General features: G+C 36.7%; 1 protein-coding gene across 11 annotated transcripts in view; it reads left to right on the forward strand.

Annotated features, from left to right (window-relative positions):
- NFIB (nuclear factor I B) overlaps nucleotides 1–20286 on the forward strand; it is a 227494-nt gene that overhangs the window by 144808 nt on the left and 62400 nt on the right. For all 11 annotated transcript variants that reach the window (XM_059656647.1, XM_059656642.1, XM_059656644.1 and 8 more), the window contains exons 4-6: nucleotides 10639–10707; nucleotides 15977–16097; nucleotides 19041–19159. In XM_059656647.1, coding sequence (XP_059512630.1) covers nucleotides 10639–10707; nucleotides 15977–16097; nucleotides 19041–19159 — 309 coding nt within the window. The remainder of the gene's footprint in view (nucleotides 1–10638; nucleotides 10708–15976; nucleotides 16098–19040; nucleotides 19160–20286) is intronic.

A 20286-nucleotide genomic window follows, 5' to 3' on the forward strand; every position in this document is an offset into this window, starting at 1 on the left:
CCTGGGTCACGGCCGTGACTGTATCCACTGCTCCGCCGAGTTTTTGTCGTTGCTCTTTCACTCAAGCACCTTGGGTTCTTTTCACAGTGACCGCCTGCATCTGAAGTTTCCTCTCAATTTAAATTCTTTTCCCTCTCTGTCTTCGCAAGGCCTGCGTTTGCAGCATATGGCTACAATTTAATAATGCAAAGCGTTTTCCTCCTCACAGCTGGAAAGCTGGGATTGTTCTGTATCACAGATAAGAGTGGACTGTTCCAGGCTCGTTAAAATCACTGAACTTTGCAGACGCTAAGCTTGCTGGGTGTGTTGTCCTGCGAAAAGGCACCCAGGGGACCTTCACTTGCATGCTGGGAAGGAGTGGTCATTTCTATAGCAATATTTTGCAAGTGGAATAAAATACTTAAAAAATCTATCTATCTATCATCTATCTATCTATCTATCATCATCATCATCATCATCATCATCATCATCATCATCATCATCTATCGAGATATTTACCTAGATATCTAACTACCTGAGTTTTAATGTTTCTATCTCATAGGATTATTGAATGTGATTTAAAGTTATTAGGCAACTCTACTCAAGTCTCATTTCTCCTTTCTTTTTCTGTAATTATAAGAGTATCAAGATATCAAGTAATTGAAAGCAATTACCTTTGTGGGGTAATTTGACTCTTGTTGGCGTTTGTATAATAATGTCATTGATGGAAGAAGAATTTAAGGGAAAAAAAATCAGGTTTTGGTTTTCAAAGTTGTTACAAACCGTTTTGGGTCTTTTGACTTGTATTCTGCTCGCCAGGGACCTTGCACGCTTTCATTTCATTTTATAAAACACAACCAGGGCAGACTCCTGTTTTCACTGAGATATTTCTAAGTCTTGATGCCCACCCTCATACCTTGAGCATATCCATGTCCCCATGGCATTCAGGAGTAAGAAGACCACTCGACTTTCAGATTTGTGCACTTGCTAATGACATGAGACAAACAGACATGATGTATTCTTTCATATATTATATGTTTCCATTTACATGAAATGTCTGGAACAGGAAAAAACTGTAAACATAAAAAGTAGATTAGTGGTTGCCGGGGACCAGGGGAGATGGGGGTAGCGGTGGTGTGGGGGGAGTGGGCACGTGACTGTTCACGGGCACAGGGTTTCTTTTGAAGGTGATGAAAATGTTCAGGGATCCATATTAGTGATGGTTGTACAGCGTTCTGAATATACTAAAACCTGAAGTGTACACTTGAAAAGGGTATTTAGGTTATATCTCAATCAAGCTGTAGGTTTTTGTTCTTTCAGTGCCTAATGAGCCATCTGGAACTCTAGGCTAGGATAGAGATTTGGAGTTTTTAACCTGGGGGTTAGAGACCTCTGGGGATCTAGGCAGAGGCTGGTACCTAGAGGTCACATGGAGAGGGTGTGAGTGTGCCCATGTGTTTCTGTGAGCGCCCTTTGTCTCGGTGAAGTGCTTTACTCTGGTGAGGTGCAGAGGCCACGGGTGGGTTCGGATGACAAGTGACGTGATGTAAGATTCTGTCTCCATAGTTTATGTTGTGGCGCTTTTTAAAAATGAAGTGGACATGGATGGACCTGGAGAGCATTATGCTAAGTGAAATAAGCCAGTCAGAGAAAGGCAAGTACCATATGATTTCACTCATATGTGGAATTTAATCAACAAACTGAACTACCAAGCAAAATAGAGACAGACTTATAGATAGAGAGCAGGCAGGCCTCTCTGGTTAGGGAAGTAGAGGTTTGGGGGTTGGTGGAGAGATTGCGCAAAAAAGAAAAAAAAAAGAGAGAGAACTCATGGTCATGGACAACAGTATGATGATGGTGGGTGGGAAGGGTGCGTGGGTGGAGGTGGAAGAGGGCATAGAGGGGCTAAGTGTTGATGTAAGAAATAAAATAAAGAAAAAATGAATTGGAATTTTAGTTGCAAAATTTGGTATTTTGATTTATATTCATTTTCTGAGTTGAGCTACTGTCTAAGCAATAAGCGAAGATTATAAAATGACCATCTCCATCAGGATCTGAAGCATTGGGCCACTTTATACTTGATATGTTACAGCTGATGTCCAGAATAACCCATGTGATTACATTACCTTTCATAGCGTCAGCAGGTGAAGAAGGGCGTATCTCTGGGTTTTGAGAGAGCATGTAGAAAGGCACATGGATGAAGAAAGGCCACTGATGGGGTTACTCTTAAATGAGAAAGACAAAATATTTTAAAAAGAAGATAGTTGGCGCCCGGCTGGTGTGGTTCAGTGGTTGAGCATTGACCTGTGAACCAGGAGGTTAGATTCCTGGTCAGGATACATGTGCAAGTTGCAGGCGCGATCCCCAGTGGGTGGCATGCAGGAGGCAGTCAATCAATGATTCTCTCTCATCATTCTATCTCTGTCCCTCTCTCTTCCTCTCTGAAATCAATAAAATATATATTAAAAAACTAAGACAGTTGATGCTGAAAAGGGTAATGAGATTAAGAAGTATACATTGATACAAAATAGTCATGGGGATGTAAAATAGAGCCAAGTCAATAATAGCTAATAACTATGTGTGGTGCCAGGTGGATACTGGAATTATCGGGGTCATCACTTTGTAAGGTCTATAAATTCTAATCACTGCTGTACACATGAAACTCATACAGCTATGTTGAATGTCAACTGAAATTCAAATTGAAAGAAAAATAGTTTCATCTTGGGGAAAAAAGAAAATAGTTGGCACTGAATCTTATTGCATTACTACTTAAAAAAATTGCATTCTGTCCCTTTAACTGGAGCACCTAGATTTTTAAATAATTGTCTCTAATCTCTGTAGCTAGCATTTTGCTTGGGTGATATCCCTGTGATGTATTCATTATAAGTATTCATAAGTCTGTGGTGATCTCCATAATGTGCCAATATGATTATTTTATTTTTATAAAGTTTCCATGGAAATAAAAGAAAATATGTATTTTGAATGACATGAAGTTGGTCTTTATCTAATAGTCATGTTCAGTTGTAAAAGAGATGCTTTCAAAATTCTCTCTATGTATTTGTAGTTTTTCAACCTTCTTGTATTTGAATAGGTTTTGTTTTATGCACTTTTCCACATGCATGTAGGGTTGGTGATTTCTTTTCTTCACTAATTGTGCCACTTACTCACTCATAATGTTTTCTCTCCTGCTTATTGCAATTCATCTTAAATTCCATCCTAACCTTTGCGAATCATCACTGTTTTTGTTTGAATTTGCCCGATTTCTCTTTGCCTACCAGTTTGTTTTCAGCACTTTATTCTTGCTATGCTTTTGTCTATTGGTCCTTGAAAATAGCTGGATTTTATTTGCTTGAGTTGATCTAATGCTCTTTATGGGACTCCTCAGTCCACTTACATTTATTGTAATGATTGATATACTTGATTCTGTACTTTATATTTTCCTTTATATTTATTATTTATTTTTACATCTTATGTTCTTATTTTTTCTGTCTTAATTAAGTTCCTATTCATTGTGTTTTATTCTTTCTGTTAATTTGGAAGTTCTACCTTCCTTTCCCTCTCTTTAAATACTATTTTTATTATTACTATACAGTTTTCGCATTGACTTATAGGTATTATGGTTATCATCTATATTTTAGAGAAGAGAAATGTGAGGTGTAGGAAAGTTGCCTAATTTGCCTTAGGTTTACAGAGTAAATGGTAGAGCTGATTTTTTTTAGTATAGTTTAACATAATTTAATTTACTTCTATTAATTATAGTATTACATTATAATATAACTATAAAATTAAAAATAAATATAGCCAAATTATAACTGATAAAATATTGTGCTAGTAAACTAAAAAATTGGAGCAAATTGATAATATTCTTGGAAAATATATAATAAAATTGTCTTAAGACCAAAAAACATGAATAGAATAAATTTCATGAAAGACTCAAAGGTATCAAAGAAGCTTCTCTGAAACAGATTCTAGGAAAATGTTTTTGCCAGTGATCCGCTCCCTAAACTTTCAAGAACTTTTTCTTTTTCAGAAAAAAAATGACTCTTATCCTAACCATTTTATGAAATATGCATTTAATCCTGGCATTAAAACCTGACAAATAAAATACAAAAATTCCCACAAAGTTATCCTAACTACATATAGAGAAGTAGGAAGAAACTGTTAGCAAACCAATCCAACAGCAAATTAAGAGTTTTCCTCCATGGACAAGCAAAGATAATTTATTCTGGGAATTTAATAATATACAACAATAATAAATGATGTAAGGAAAAAATGGGGAATCTCTACTATGGTCAAAAAGCATTTAGTAATACTCAATAATCATTCTGATCAGAAAATATGTTTAAAACTTGAGAAAAGTGGGAATAAGTGAATATATCAAATGATGAGAAAAAAATTAGACATCAGTTAATAGCCAACATTATCATTGGTGTGAAACTCTAGAAATAATTTAATCAATATTAGTAATAAAATATTCCTGCTAGTACAATTCCTATTTTACCTATATTTGAATGGTATGTTCAAATAAATAACGCACATGTGTCTGAAAGATATTCAACTTTTATTATAATTAAATAAATGAAAATTATAACAATGCTATATTTTCTCCACCAACTTGCCACAATTAAAAACACATCACTACTAATATGAGTGATATGTAGTTCTGGCAGCAGGGTAGTGACATGGACCTGCTCATGATCCATCAGAGGGAGTATGAACTGGGACAAACCTTTATCAAAAGCAGTTTGACAGTTTTTACCAAGACTTTAAAAGAGTCTATGTTCTTTGACCCCATAAGTCCACTTCTGGGAACTCCAGTCTAAGAGAATTGCTGACAAAGATCTGTGTTCAAGGATGTTAATTGAAGTGCTGTTTATAAGGTTTTGTTTTGTTTTTAAATGGGAAATAACCTAAAACGCCAAACAATAGGAGAATGGTCAAGTAAAGTATCATATGTCCATGCAATGTAATATTATATAGGCATTAAAATCACGCTTTAAAAAAATGATTTGAGAGAGAGAGAGAGAGAGAACCATCAATGTGAGAGAGAAACATCAATCAGTCACCTCCCATAAGCTCCCTGACCAGGGATCAAACCTGTAACCTAGTTATGTGCCCTAGTTATGAATGGAAATGGAACCAACAGCCTTTTGGTGTATGGGACGATGCTCCAACCAACTGAGCCATCCGACCGATATAAAATCCTGCTACTGATAATCTATTTAATCTAAAGGAGAAGAGATAATATTTAATTAGTAAAAAGCAAGATACAAGTTAATTTATATTTGATCTCAATTTTATAAAAACACACATACACACAATTACATATATATGAATCAGTTTTATGGATTGGTTAAAAAATACTAGAAAACACAAATAACATTAATATAGTACTACCAGTGTGTGTTAAATTCAGAAAATTTCTGACTCTACCAGATCACTTACATCACTATCATGGATTTACATTTCATATGGAAGGACACCTAATTCTAAATCAATACTAGAATGTTAACCTTGGCTATAGGCTGACGCTCAGCCTCTGTGCCAAGAATCATTATCTTTGCAATGATTAGCATGTCTATTACACAGTCACAATTTCACCCTTAATCATGGACAGTTTAGATAAGTTGAAAAAACGGAAGATAGAACTATGTCTTATAACACAGCTACCAGACAATCATCCAGGGTTAGTTGTGGTAGCTGAAGTATAAAGATTGGCAAAGAGCTAGTGTGAAATACTCTCATCTTGTCCCCTTGTACATCCATAAAGCAAAGGATTTAGGCATCTTTTACACTCCGTTGAAGGAAGTGAACAGTTGGAATCATAAAGACTAGATACCTAAGTCTCCCGTTCTTTCTCCACAGCAATGCAAGAAAACCAATAGGAAACAGCCATGTTAAAAAAAAAAAAAAGTAGAATCAGAGGTGCTTTTATCCAATGTCCTATTCAGGGATAATTTTTAATTCTAATGAGGGTCTTTCTAGCCAGAAACCCTCTACTTTAGTAGACACAAGTTTTGTCATCTGTAAAATGGGAACAAGATGACAACTTGTAGGCATTACCTGAATTAATACCTTAGAAGATCTTAGCACAGTAACTTGGCATTTGTTGGTTATTATTGCCTCTGTAAAGTTTCACATTCCTTCCTGGGACATTTCTAATTGGATGACGACTCTGCATTATGGGGCCACGAAACAGTGGCTGGAACTATGCGGAATAAATCTAATCCACCATCTACATTCCCAGTCCTTCAAATACTTGAAGACAGCTTTCATGAATTTAATAACAGCTTTCTGTGGCTTATTTATTTTTAATTTCAAGAATAGAATACTGTAGACTATAAAAATGAGCGTTATCAGTCTTCCTTTGGATTTTCTATGTAAATGTTGTTTAACATTCAAATGGTGCTGATTATAATTTGAGATATTAACAGTTAGATATGCCATTGTGTCCCTCTGTTATTGTTTGTAAAGGAGGTTAAACACTATATTAACTTCTGAGTAGTGATTTATTGTTGCTTTTGTTAGAGAAAAATGAACAAAGAAGTAACATCATATAATTTGATATTGCCTTTGAGGGTTTTCAGTTTGCGGAGGTCTTCATTTCCAACCCAATTTCAGTTTTTAAAAAGCACACATGTGGTGTAAATACAGCATCCTGTAAATGCCGCGTTGCTCTTTGCTTCCTGGCTTAAGCTGTTGTGTAATAGTGCTCAGTAACCATTAAACAGCTGCTCTGCCTCAGAGATGCTCATATTTCGTTTGGTAGACGAAGAGAATTTACTACATGAATGTCTCCAAATCGCTTTAAGATCTCTTGGCCCGTGTATCAGCTATCTAGATTCACAGTGGTCTATGGGACACGTGGGCACCATGCTCCTGGAGGCCCTCCCAGCCCGGGGGTTCTAGCAATAACCTGCACTTTGCTGAGTCTCACTCTCTGTGTTATCCCAGGGCTCCTGATCCCTGCATGATCCTCCCCACTTATTTTGACAGAGCCCTTAAGTATTATTTCTTATGCCGTGGGAGCAAGCACTATTAGTTATCCAAGTGCCATCCACTATTTCTTTTTTTTACTCTGCCTCATCTTGGGTATTGCCTATCCATTGTAAAGGCTGTGCTGCATACACACATGCATGGCAGGGGTAGCCCTCTCTTCAGGTGTGTCACCCAGGCTACCCTCCCTCCCACACCCTCTTATAAGGTCACTGTCAGTAGACATCACTGCTCATCCTCAGATTCTCCCTATGTTCCATGCAGGAGTAGAAGCCAGTGGGATCCATGGTGTTGCATTTCTGTCTAGTGGGTGCCAAAGCAGTTCTGACATCTTTTCAATGCCTTTCATAGTTTTAGTAAAGTAACTCGTTCAGTTTTCCTTGTAGATTCAAATTCCTTAGAAGTTGGAAAATTGGGGGTGGGGAACACCCTGCTACATTCTGAGTTGCCTTCCCTTGCCTATGGCATAGTCATTGTATTTATCTGTGTGCCTTACTATCTTCCCACTGGTAGGATTAGCTTGAGGTAGCACCTCCCTCCCTTATGAAGCTCTTAGCAGGTCCACACCCCACTCCATCTTAATGGGCATGACTGAGAAGCAGATGGAGCCCTGACTACTCATGGAGTAATACAGAAATGAACTTCAGATGGATAGGTATATAGTGAAATGTTATTATGTATTAAGATGATGTAATTTATATAAATACTAGCGGCCTGATGCATGAAATTCGTGCAATGGGCTCGGCCCTTACAGCCTCGTCTTTGTCTGGAAGGACGTCCAGAAGGTTGTTTGGCTGTCTGGCCTAATTAGCATATTATGCTTTTATTATTATAGATACTGAAATGTTCATTGCTTATTCACGTATTCCTCCGATTTTTTTAACAACTATTTTTGAACTCTTACTCTTTAAACTCTTCTAGTTCCTTGGTATTTATTTGGTACTAAATGCCTAAAGTTTTACACAACGAAGTCAGAAATACAATCTGACTCTAATCATTACTCTTTCCCATTCTACCCACAAGCCTAAATAAAACTTTCAGCAGATGAGTTCCGGGAATAACAATATAGTCATCCTTCAATCTTGAGCCATCTAAGCCTGCAGTTATAAAATTACTAAGGTGTTCTTTTGTGATTCCCTCTCAGTAAGTTGCATTTTAAAATTTTGTTCTGTAAGCATTTATTTAGTACTTTCTGTATATCGAAGTGCCGAGCTAGTTGTGTGGGAGCTACAGAGATGAGCAAAAACCCAGCCACTCCTTCAAATAACCCAGCTAATGATCCATCAAGAAACACAAGACCTGAAAACAGTTATCTTGGAAAATGCAAACATCCAAAGTGATGTAGAATAAGTGCACACTAGGTTCTGGGCGGCTAGAGAAGCAAGAAATTGGTTGTAGCTGGCCCGGGGGTTGGGAGTGGAAGGTGGAGGAGCAGACGGTGGAGGGGATGGTGGTTGGGCTGGACCCTGAAGCATGAGAGGAGAGGGTGCACAGAGCAGGCCTTCTGTTCAGAAGGGCGCCGCCTGAGAAAGGCCTGAGGCAGGCATGTGTGGGGTACAGCTGGGTGAGGACCAGTAAGATTGTCTGGTCGCTTAAGTCCGTGAGCTGTAGTCAGGATACATGGGATCTGACATAATAGGTCTATACGTCCATGTTAACATATTTACCCCGTATAAAATGTCATGTGCACTGTCGTATAAAAGTACAGCTTATTATACTTTAAAAAACAACAAAAGCAACAGAAATTTGTATTCAGTGATAGTCTCCAGTGATTCAGAGAATTAGAAATATCTTTATCCCCAACCACACAAAGGGAGTCAATGTCTTTTTTTTTTTTTTTTTTTTTTTTTTTTTTTTTTTTTTTGTCTTCATGTCTTTTAGCACCTTGTGCGGTGCTGGCTAATCTAGTTGCTCAATAATCACTGAAATGAATTCAATCTGGTGAAATATTAATTGCTCAACATGTAGGAGTTTCTTAAAATAGAAGTACATCAAATAGGGACATTTTGTTATTATCCTCTTAAAATTATATATATTTTTTCATAGTAATGACTTCATATGAAACCCAAGTATTATCACCAGCTGGGATCTCATACTTTCTTCTCCCTCATTCTTTCATCCTTTTTCTAAAGAAGGTGGATGGGTGGGTATAAAACAGTGTTCAGACATATGCGACTCCTCAGTTCACAACAGGAAAGCATATATTATAATTAAATGATTCCCTGTCTTTTCATGCTCTGAACGGTTAAAAAGAGTGTGGTAACATTTGTTCTGGTAAAATCTCTAAATGCAGATTTACAAATAATTTGAGTGTCTGGAATCCAGTGTGTATAATGCAGTGTATGGGTGATCATTGGCCCCAGTGGCCAATCTGAACTTATGAAATCAGTGCCTACCATGGCTTTTCTATTTTTATCTCACTTGCTATCCATAACAATTCTATGATGTGATGTGGGTAATTTTATTACCTCTAATTTATAAACGAGGGATCTGGGGCCCAAAGAGCCTCATAACATGTTCAGGATTCCACCCTGGTACATGGTGGTTGGGAGTGGAATCCCAGCTCTTTGACCTGAGTGCTTCATGTTGTCACACCACCAGTGCCTCACATCTGGCAATGAGTCTCTTCCCTTGGACAGCCCTAAAGCTTTAAGTGAAATCAGATCAAATGGACAACCTCTGGGATCGAGAGTTTTTTCTTGGAAGTATTTGAATTCTGAGGTTTTCAGACTCTTTTTGATCTGTCTGCGGGGCAGCAGAGAGTAACCATATTCCTTCTTCCTAAGGTGTTCTCTTCCTCCTCACCTCATTACGCCTTTCACATAGACGGGAACCTGGGGGCAGGGCCAGTGTTTGTCGGAGTCCTCAGCTCTAGTCGTAGATACAGCTAGACCAGCTGCCACACAGGCCTGGGGGACCCCATACCTGGAGGTCATGAAAGGGTCATATGGCATGCCTTGGAGTCCTGAAATCACCACTGTTTGCTCGAAAAAGTGTCCAGTTCTTGAAATGAGGGAATCCGGGGGAATAGTAGCAAGGGTGAGAAAGCAAGGAGATCATGTGAGGTACAGTAAAGGTGCGTGGAAATCGGTTGATGCAAAGTATTTGCTGTATGTACAAGTTATGCTTTTGTGTGATTCATGAGCTGGGAACGAGGGTGGGGGTGCTGGTAATGGCAGCTCACTTTTCTTTAATCAGGGAAGGATTTGTGAAAGAACAGTGGTTGCAAGAGATCTTTGAAGTAATTCCAACAAGGTGCTAATTGTGGTTGTGGTTTTCCTTTTTCTTTCTCTCTCTCTCTTTTTAAATGCATGGACTTTCGTCTACCAGATGCTACCAAGCTGAATGCATGTATAGAACCCCTAAACCTTCCTTCTCCATGGGTGGGCCATGGCAAAAGCACAGTACCAATTGCCCTTTACATTTAGAAAGTTAAAAAATTATCTTAGGCGATGATTTAGCATCTAAACTTTTTTACTTTTGTTTAAACAGACCCAGTTTGCATTCACAAGTTTTGCCTTTACGTGTTTTTTTTTTTTTAAGCTCACTTTTTTTTTTTTGTTCTAACCTTTGGTTTAAAAACACGTGAACAAATTCTAGTGTTTAATCATTTATTTGCTTCCTGCATATGTTGATCTTTTTCCCTTTTGTGTTTCTTTTCAGGATACCTTGAAGATAGTTTTGTAAAATCTGGAGTCTTCAATGTATCAGAGCTCGTGAGGGTATCCAGAAGTAAGTAAATAGTTTTCTTATTATTTAATTTTGCAGTGAGATTTAAAATATTTTACATTTTGAACCTTAAATACAGTTTGAAGCGTAACCATATATTAGGAGAAAATGAGCTTTAAATTCTCTGACTTTTGATGAAATCATTAGTGAATATATTTGTCTGATTTTCTAAAACATTTGCATTTAAATCATTAAAACTTTTTGTGTTACACAAAAATAATTTTGCAGTTGTTCTGATTGCCTTGTTACTGGTATTCACTTAATTCACTGTTCTCTCTGTGACCGTAGATGGTCATTTTTATCAAAGGAAGTGTGATTAATTAAATGTACTACGTATTGTTATAATAACCCACATAAGTTTCCTGTAGATAAGTGCTTTTTTATTTTACTGACATTTTGGTGGGAGCTTGGAGATGTACAGGATATACACGCTAACGTGCAGCATGTAGAGGGATGCAGAAATTAACTTTGCAGATTGCGGTTGGATATAGATAGAAAGCATTGTTATTCCAAACAATATCCAATTGTTTCAACTGCCCACCTCACCTGAGACACATTCTTGGCAGGCCGGATGAGGTGTTTCTTGGGTAACTTCACCTGGCCAGCTAACTAAACACGAGGCGTGTTGCCTTGATCAACTCCCTTACTTATGACTAGTGTGTGCAAATATATATCTGAGATGCAGCTCTTAACGCACCGATTGCATTAAAGAAGGTGACTCATGTCTTCTTCCTCTCTTCTCTGCGGTAGCTTCTTTATGTAACTTGGAAGGGTGTGTCTTCACCTGACAGTTTGATGGAGAGCCTTACAGTTCGGAACGATGCTACACAGATAATGTAGTGGCACTCTGGTTCTTGTTTAAATTGTGTTTTTCGTTTGGGTCACATTCAGAGGTCACGGGTAAGATTTACCGTGATCCAAAAGAACAAACCGGGAGTGAGCTACTGAGGATAAAGAGTAGGTAGTGCTTTAGAGGTGTGTTCAGTGAAGGAATCTCCAAGCTAGTAGATTTCCTATGTCTTTTGAATCATGGCTTCTTAAAGAGTTCCAATTTCTAAAGCGGCCAGGGCAAATAGCATGCTTCTCAGAGAATTATGTACCTGCACCTTTAAGACTTTAAGGAACTTACCCTTTCTGATGTGATTTTCCAGTGGATAAATGTGTACCTTAAAGACTTCTGTCATAGGCCTATGTACTTGGGGGCAGCATAGACCAAAATGTAACATCCTGTAGCTCTGGAGTTCATATTTGCCAGGGAAGAGGATTCTGATGGTTTACTGAATGGTCCAAGGCGATGAGCCTTGTGTGTTTTTCCTGACCAGACTGTGGAATGAAGGCCTTTGACATTTGAAAGTTTTTTTTATGTTGATTTTTTAATTTGTAGAGGAAACTGCCTGACTTACTTTCACTTTCGGGCATCATGTAAAGAAGGGGTATTTGGAGGTGTGTGTGTGTGTGTGTGTGTGTGTGTGTGTGTGTGTTTTCTCCATACTGTTCTTTAGCAGGGAAGCTGTGCTGCTACAGTTATAAGACATTATGAAATTACTTGTTTAAATTTCCTAAGTTCCAAGATACATTTTCATCTTTCTTATGAGAAGCACTGAGTCATCAGTCAGGAAATGTGATTAGCTCCTCATCACAGGTGACATTATGCTGGATGCTGTCGAAGGAGAGCCCTGTTAGAACCATCAACAGCCCAGAGGGACATTTTGAAAAATTTGAATTTGAAACATAAAAAAGAAACAGATTAAAAATTACTTTTCTATAACAGTTCAGAAACGAGGTAAATTTAACCTACTTCACTCGTTCTTTCTTAATTCATACTGTCATTTCTGAGAGGTTTTTGTGTAATCTGTTACAACAAACATTACTGATTTGCAGTTAGTACATTGATTATCCACATTCATTCATTCATTTATCCAACAAACATTTATTTTCTTCTCTGGAAGTAACTGGCTGTCTCTGAGATGCTTGAGAGATGGTCCCCCTAAGCATTTTGATATATCTACATTATAATCTTATTTATACAGTTGAACTTTATTGTGGGTGAAATAAGGGTTTGCTGAGTAAACATAAACTTCGGCCCAAGCCTCATGCTGTATATCACAAATTCCGACTTTTTGACGGTATGTTAATGGTTTCTGTCCTCCGGGGTTTTACGATCATACGACCCACTAATGTGTATGTTGACTTTAGCTAATGAAGCTATTCAGTTTTAGGATAGTGATCTTTCTGTCGAAGGATATTATCTCCATCTTAAAAGTTGATTTAAGATCAGCTTTTGGAGTGAGGAGAACAATAAGAGAGATTAAGGGCTGGCCTCTAACCCTTGGAATCTGCGATTCTTGGGAGCTTGGTTTCTGAGAGGATATTGGCAGCCTCTTTAACCATGATTTGCAGCTCCAGGCTTCTTTGCCCCTCTCCGGGAGACGTGCTGACACTGATCTTTGTGTCCAATGGAAGTTCTCTCGGAGGCTTTTAGACAGGAATCTGTCTGGGACTTGCTGTTCTCATACACTTTGTCATTTAATACATTTTGTGGGTGTGCTGTTTTAGAATTTGGCCATGTTTATTAGTAATCCACGTTCCTTTGCGGAGTCTCCGATTTAATGTCAGAATGCACACTAAATTTTTACTCACGTATAAATTTGTAGACAGATGATTTTTATTGCTGATTTGATACTTTGGAATAATCTTTCTGGACAAAAATTTAGAAAATGATTTCTGAAGTTTTTTTTTGTTATCCTTTTACTATAAATGACGCCTCATATGTTTATGGTCAAGCAATCTGTACTGACCATCAAGCCATATGTATTACACAGAAATTGCAGAGCTTTGCCTAAATATTGCATGAGCTTACTAAAATGGCACAGAGTTTGTATAAGATATAACCTGTAAGTTAGCAACTCAGTTATTGGAGTTGTATCCATTACTGTTCCAGGGACGGGACAGATTGCTTGCTTTCACGGAGCAACACAGATGCCTCCTCCTATCACATGCCCTGCTTCCCAATGTCACATAGAACAAGGTTCTAATAATAAACTTTAGAGCATGTGGTTACTGTGGGATTTCTTACCTTGCATTTTTTTAACCTCCGGTGTACCTCAAGCCACAGCAAGCAGCTGCATTTTAGCTTTCCAAAGGATTTAAGCCATTAGGCACAGTTACACATTGAATACAAAAATGTTCTGTGTCAAAGGAGGCTCACGTGAGTTACATATAACATGAACAATCTAACAGAAAGCAGAAGCTCGAGAACTTTGGAGCTGAAACTAATCTCGTATGTAGTGATTTATTTAATTTTTAGTAGGAAAAGAAAGCTCGTCATTGTACAGTCCATGGTACTTCTCTGTGCTAACGGCATTGCCTCATGTTCATACTTTCATAAAAACATTTTAAGTTAATCTTGGTCTATGTGATATCGGAACACAATTCAACTGATGGTGAACACATTTCAATTGTTTATAAAAAATTCCAAGAAAAATTCCTTGAAAGTCTGTGGTTCCTTCGAAATTTTATATCAAACTTGAAGCAGTTAGGAGAGGCAGGAAGCAAACTTTGTGTTCTTAGAGTGAGTCTCAGGGGCTCTCGAATATTGTTGCCCCGGCACAGGGCACACTTTCTTTTCATTAGGGCCTATGAAGGTCCAATAAAAGCAGGTGAAGAAATAGAAACCATGCTTAAGTTCTGTCCTTTGACACCAACCTGTCTGGTCTCCACCTTGTGTATTATCTTTGCCCACGACTTTGATCCCTATGAAAACCCTATTTAAAATGACCTCCCCCCGCCCCCCCCCCACTCAATACCTTATTCATTCTACCAGGTCCGGTGCCATCTATGGCTTTTCCACAGATTTCTTGGACCATTCAAGCTTGTATTAGATTATTCTTCCCTTGAAATCCTGCAGCATTTTATTGATCATGTCATTCATTTGGACAGTTTCATTGTTGTCTGCATTATGTTGGTATTTATGTTTTCATGAGTATTTTGTTTGCCCACTTTGCTGTCCAATGTTTCAAGGACCAGGACTACCTTAGACTATTTTGTATCCCTTGCAGCACCGGCCAGTAATGGACACAATCAATAACTTGTTGAATGAACAAATTTTCAACAAGTAGGTTCATTTATACCTCTTCATCTTCTCTTAGCATGTTTTTGAACTGTTTTATCTTTGCTGACCACTTACGCCTGCAAGGGAGGAAACTTGGGAAAGGAAAAAAGGAAGGCAACTCATATTTATTGATCACCTATTATGTACCAGGCATAATGGTGGGCTTTTTATCACTTTTGACCTCTTTCATCCTCAAAATAATCATAGGTTATTCTTCTTCTCATTTTACTGTGCAGGAAACTGAGTTACAGATCTTATAAGTGGTAGAGTAAGTTCAAACTAAAAGGCTCTCTGGCTCCCAAGACTGTACTCATTCTAGCACAACAACCTCACGGATTTATTCAAAATGTCTAGAAACAAATGTTTTAATTTAAACAAATGTGCAAAACTCAACACAAATATACAAAAATCTCAGTTCATGATATAGCAGCAAAATATAAAAAGATATCTTTACAAAATAATACCTTAAAATATGAAACTCCATGTACATATTTTACATAATTTATAAAATTGTAGCATAAACACTTTTTAAGAAGACAAAACATAATTATTGAGAAAAGCTACACTAACCATTCCTATGAAACCTGAATATCTATTTTTGGGGAAAAAATTCTTGGCTTTCTTTTATATTTTAAAATTTTTCTAATCTACTTGCCATAATACAGGAATTATTTATATCAAATAATCATCAACATCATGATTTCTAATCCATTCTTATGTTAAAGTTATTGATTCTATATTGACTATAGAATAATATTTGGCATTTATGTATGAAATTGTTCTATATTTATTTAACGATGATTTGACTTTTGGGAGTCAGCTTCATACAAAGCACATTGCTCCAATGCATCGTAGACGAGTGGGGTGACAGACAGAGATAGAGCAAATACAAATGAGTTAGTGAGAAAGGTTGGAGAGTTGAAGTTGGGGGAGAGGTAACCAATAGTTACAGCTTGAATGCCTCGAGTTTGCAGACTTGAACTTTGGTATCAGGAGGAAGTTTTCAAATTCTGGCACAGCATATGGTTGATATTAGAGTCTTGAAAGTAAAGAGAGTTCTCCTCCTTGCCCAGAGGCTTGGAAAATATTAGATTATTACATTTGAATAAAGATGACAAGTGTAAATGTCATTCCCAATGTTTCATTTGTTTTATTCCTCAGCACCCATAACCCAGGGAACTGGAGTCAACTTTCCAATTGGAGAAATCCCAAGCCAACCATACTATCATGACATGAACTCGGGGGTCAATCTTCAGCGGTCGCTGTCTTCTCCACCAAGCAGGTAACTGAGAGAGAAGCTGCTTTTGTTTTCAAGTATGTGTGCAAGTCGGTAGGTAGGGAGGTATGCAGCTAGAGAGGCAGGAAGGTACAGAATAGGGGGAACAAGGCAAAGAGTGAAAGAGTTTTTGCTGATTTCATGCAGATTTTTTCATCTTTCCTGGTGAAATTTATTTTGGCATTTCAAAATTAAATGTAATTGTTATTCAGAGCATTTTTTTTTTTAAAAAAAAAATGTGGGGGGAGTGACCAGGGAATTATGAAAATGTTATATGATTTTTATCCTGTCTGTGGAATATTGTGAGTTTTGGGCTGTTCTGTGAAATATTATAATTCTACAAGTTAGCTAATTCTTTTGACAGCTTTAAAAATGATGTTCCCTTGGCAATGAACCCTGGTTTATGATTGACCCATCCTGGTAACTTTTACCCTAATACCAAAACCCAGATGGGGACAATGAAACATGACAAATAAAATGTGTCATTTACTTACACTTAAAAGCAAAAGGCCTTATTCTAGGCCAAAGTTTACCAAGTTCTTCAATTAGTCAATATTCCTTAATAATTGAGTGAACTCTCAGTTACCAATGAAAATATTACATGCTCTGAGATTTGGCTTAACCAGCCTTCTTTGTAGAAGAACTACAGCTAGATTACTTTACTTTTTAGTTCTCTGTTGACATTCTCATTTTTCTCTCTTGACCTTCTTATTCTAACTTTCAGTCTCACAGGCGTTTAAAAAGAGGTTTTCTATTTAAATGAGGGAGAAGTCGCTTAGAAAGTCATTGCACATAGTATTTCATTATATGTTCCACTCTTGCAGAATGGTAGAAGAGGACTGAGGTAATGAGAATTAAAGGTGAATAAATAGTACAGCTTTGTTGGTTTTCTTTTTGAGTTAAATCTTCAATATATGAAGACCCATTTCATTTCCAGAGAATTAAGTATACCCATGATCAAATATAATTGCAATACATGGATTCCAGAGCAAAACATACACTTTATAAAATTAACTTTTTAGAAATGAAAAAAGTCAGGCTAATTATTTTTCTATGCTATTTTTATAATGAAAGTTAATGGTATTTCAATTAATTATGGGGCTGTGCACATTTGTATGTTTAGTATCTAAGTTTAATTTTATGGTCGAACTGAATTTTTATATAGTTAGATTGCATAGCAAGATAATTAGGTTTATTATCACTAAAATAGTCTGTGACATCGTGAGATCTTAAAATGATTTAATTTTTCTAAATTTAAAAAGTGAATAGTAATTTCTTGTTTTGTCTGATGAATCAGTATGTTGTCAACATAGAGTTTCCATTTTCTTATGAAAATCTTTTCTCCCTCATTTTAAGTTTTTGGTATTTACTGCTGATTCAGAGATGGGATAATTAAATTATAGGAGGGTTTTAAAAATATATCTTCTAACTTGTGATACCATAAAAAAGAAACTAAAGAGCTATTGCTTACTCTCAGAGTGGGTTAGTATGGATAGAAATTACCACCTTCTGCATTGTATTAATACTGTGTGAGCTGTGAGTCAAACATTAATCACAGGCGTATCTATGAATATGCCCAGACATACACATGCCTCCAGGTTTTGGAAACAGTACAGTAGCTAGAGCACAGCTTACTTTGTGTCAGACTGTTTCCATCATTAATATGCACTGGGCAACTCCCTGAATTTCTCCATATTTGTCTCCCACGTGAAAGAAGGGAGGTTTGGTTTCTGTGTGGGACTCCAGAGGCCCAGTCCAGCTCTGAAATCATATGACATTTTGTTTGTCACTTCATTAGGTGAATTCAGAAGGTTTTTTTTTTGTTTGTTTGTTTGTTTTTTTTTGTGTGTGTGTGTGTGTGTGTTTACTTTTTGCCTGGATAGATGTAAATAGGGACTTCGTAATTTCAGGAAAAATATCCATTCTTATAGTCAACTAACTGTTTAATAGGGTATTGGTGGGGATATATGAAAGCAGTATATCAAGCTATATGGCATGCGCCATAAAGTAGCTTTTTAACCTCTGTTCTAAATACTTTTCTTAATAATTGAGATGAGCCATGTTTTCTTGATTAAAATACATCATTTTAAAAGTATACTGTGTGGCTTGAATTTGGCAATGGCCTGCTTTTCATGGGTGATCTCAAGAATAAAGGATCAATAACCTATTTTTTTCAGAAAAGATAGAGAAGAATATATGAAGTAGTTTATAATTGTTAAAGTACTATAAAATTTTTAAGCATTATTAATTATAGGGTTACCAATAATAATTACTACTTAATAAGCATCTTCTAAGTGCTCTCCACTCAACTAAGAGCTTTACATTTAATAACTCATTTTATCCTCTCAACCACTCCCCTTTGAACTAGGTTTTTATTATTTCCATTTTATAGATGATTAAACTAAGTTTAGAAAAGTTAACAAGCTTACTATTAAGAAGTAGTAATTGGCCTACATTTGACACTGAGCTAGTTCTTCCCACTCCAAACTTCATGTTCTGTTCTACACCATTACCTTATCTTTGAATTAATATGAAAAGATTACATTGTTAATATCAAGTGCTATGCAAATGAACATTAGTAATATATGTAGTATAAGAGTCAGGGACAATATTAATAACAGTTCTGAAATTAGTACATGTATCTCATTTAAGAATTCACTTTTTACTCCTAAAATTGCTTTGGAAATACATTTCAAAGGTAAATATAATAAACATCATATTTGTTAGGCAGGTACAGGTATAATATAGTACTATAAATGATACATACACCTGAAAACAGTGTTACCCCTGTTTGTGTCTTGAATACTCACCGTTATTTCAAAATGATTCTGAGATACTATTGTGTTTATGGAAATTTCCACCGGAAGAATCTTCTCAAATTATATGCTTTCAAATGCTGCACATCTTCCTAGAAAGCCCATTAACATAACTATTGTTGTATTTCAACAGCAAAAGACCCAAAACCATATCCATAGATGAAAATATGGAACCCAGTCCTACAGGAGACTTTTATCCCTCTCCGAATTCACCAGCTGCTGGAAGTCGAACATGGCATGAAAGAGATCAAGGTGAGTAACAAGCAGATGCCTCGAGGGACATTGTAGTAATATGTCAGCTCATTTCATGTTTCATTTAGTCAAAATAGCATAGTGGAACCAATATGGATTTTCTTTTTTTCATGAAATGGCTGCAGTAAAATTAGTTTTAAGCTAATGTGCTTGTCAGATGTTGTCAAAGTTAACTTTGAAAAAGTCCCATGTTTTTCGTGTTTATTGAGTTTATTTTTCAGACAGAATGATCTTTTTAGAGCCCCCGATTATGTATGGAACTAATCATTGTCTGTCTACCTAAGATGGTTAGGTTGCAGCAGAAACACGAGTTTTGGTTCCATTAGATCCGTTTGCCTCTCTTTATGGGGTACTTTAGGGAGGAACCAACCCTTCATTAGTTGGCAGGTGCCAGTTACTGAAAGTTCCCATTGAAAGGGCATGATTCCTTCTGAAAGTGGTTACAACCTAAAAAATAAGTAAACGTGGAACGTAAGAAACTTTGTATCTGAGTCAACCTAGTTATACTTTCTAGATAAAACTATGACTCAATTTTAAGGCAGCTTTGGGGGAAAATATAACTTTAAGAAATAGGTATTATTTAGCTCTCTGAATTCAGACTTTGCTCCATTTTATTCTTAAAGTCTATTGAGCAATTTTCAACTTGTGGGCTGCAAGAATTTTTAAAACGTGCAATACCTGACTCTTTAGTCAGGACACTGACCTCTTTTCTTTTAGACTATCAAATAAAAAAAAATAACAATACCCAAAACAACAGTAGCCACCCAGTGTGAATGAATCAAAATTATACCTGATTTTTGGTCAGATCAGCAAAAAATATCTCCTGGTGTGCCACACAATTTTAGTTTATGTGTGCTACGAGATGAAAAGGTTGAAAATTTGCTGGTCTATTGAATTATTTCATCAAACAAACCCATGCCTGTTTGCCTTAATTAGAGGGAGATTATTAAGCCTGGAAATAGAAAAATTAGCTAACTGCACTTTGTGTTGGTATGTGTGCATGGATGGATACCAGTATGACTTATATAATGAAAATTGTCTTTTAAATCAAGTTTTGCATTTTATTAAAAATGTAAAAGCGCTCTTTATCAGTAGTTTTAAGCCCGTGACGTGGGTATGTGTATCTG

This window comes from Myotis daubentonii, chromosome 11, assembly GCF_963259705.1.
Source record: "Myotis daubentonii chromosome 11, mMyoDau2.1, whole genome shotgun sequence".
Classification (NCBI taxonomy): Eukaryota; Metazoa; Chordata; class Mammalia; order Chiroptera; family Vespertilionidae; genus Myotis; species Myotis daubentonii.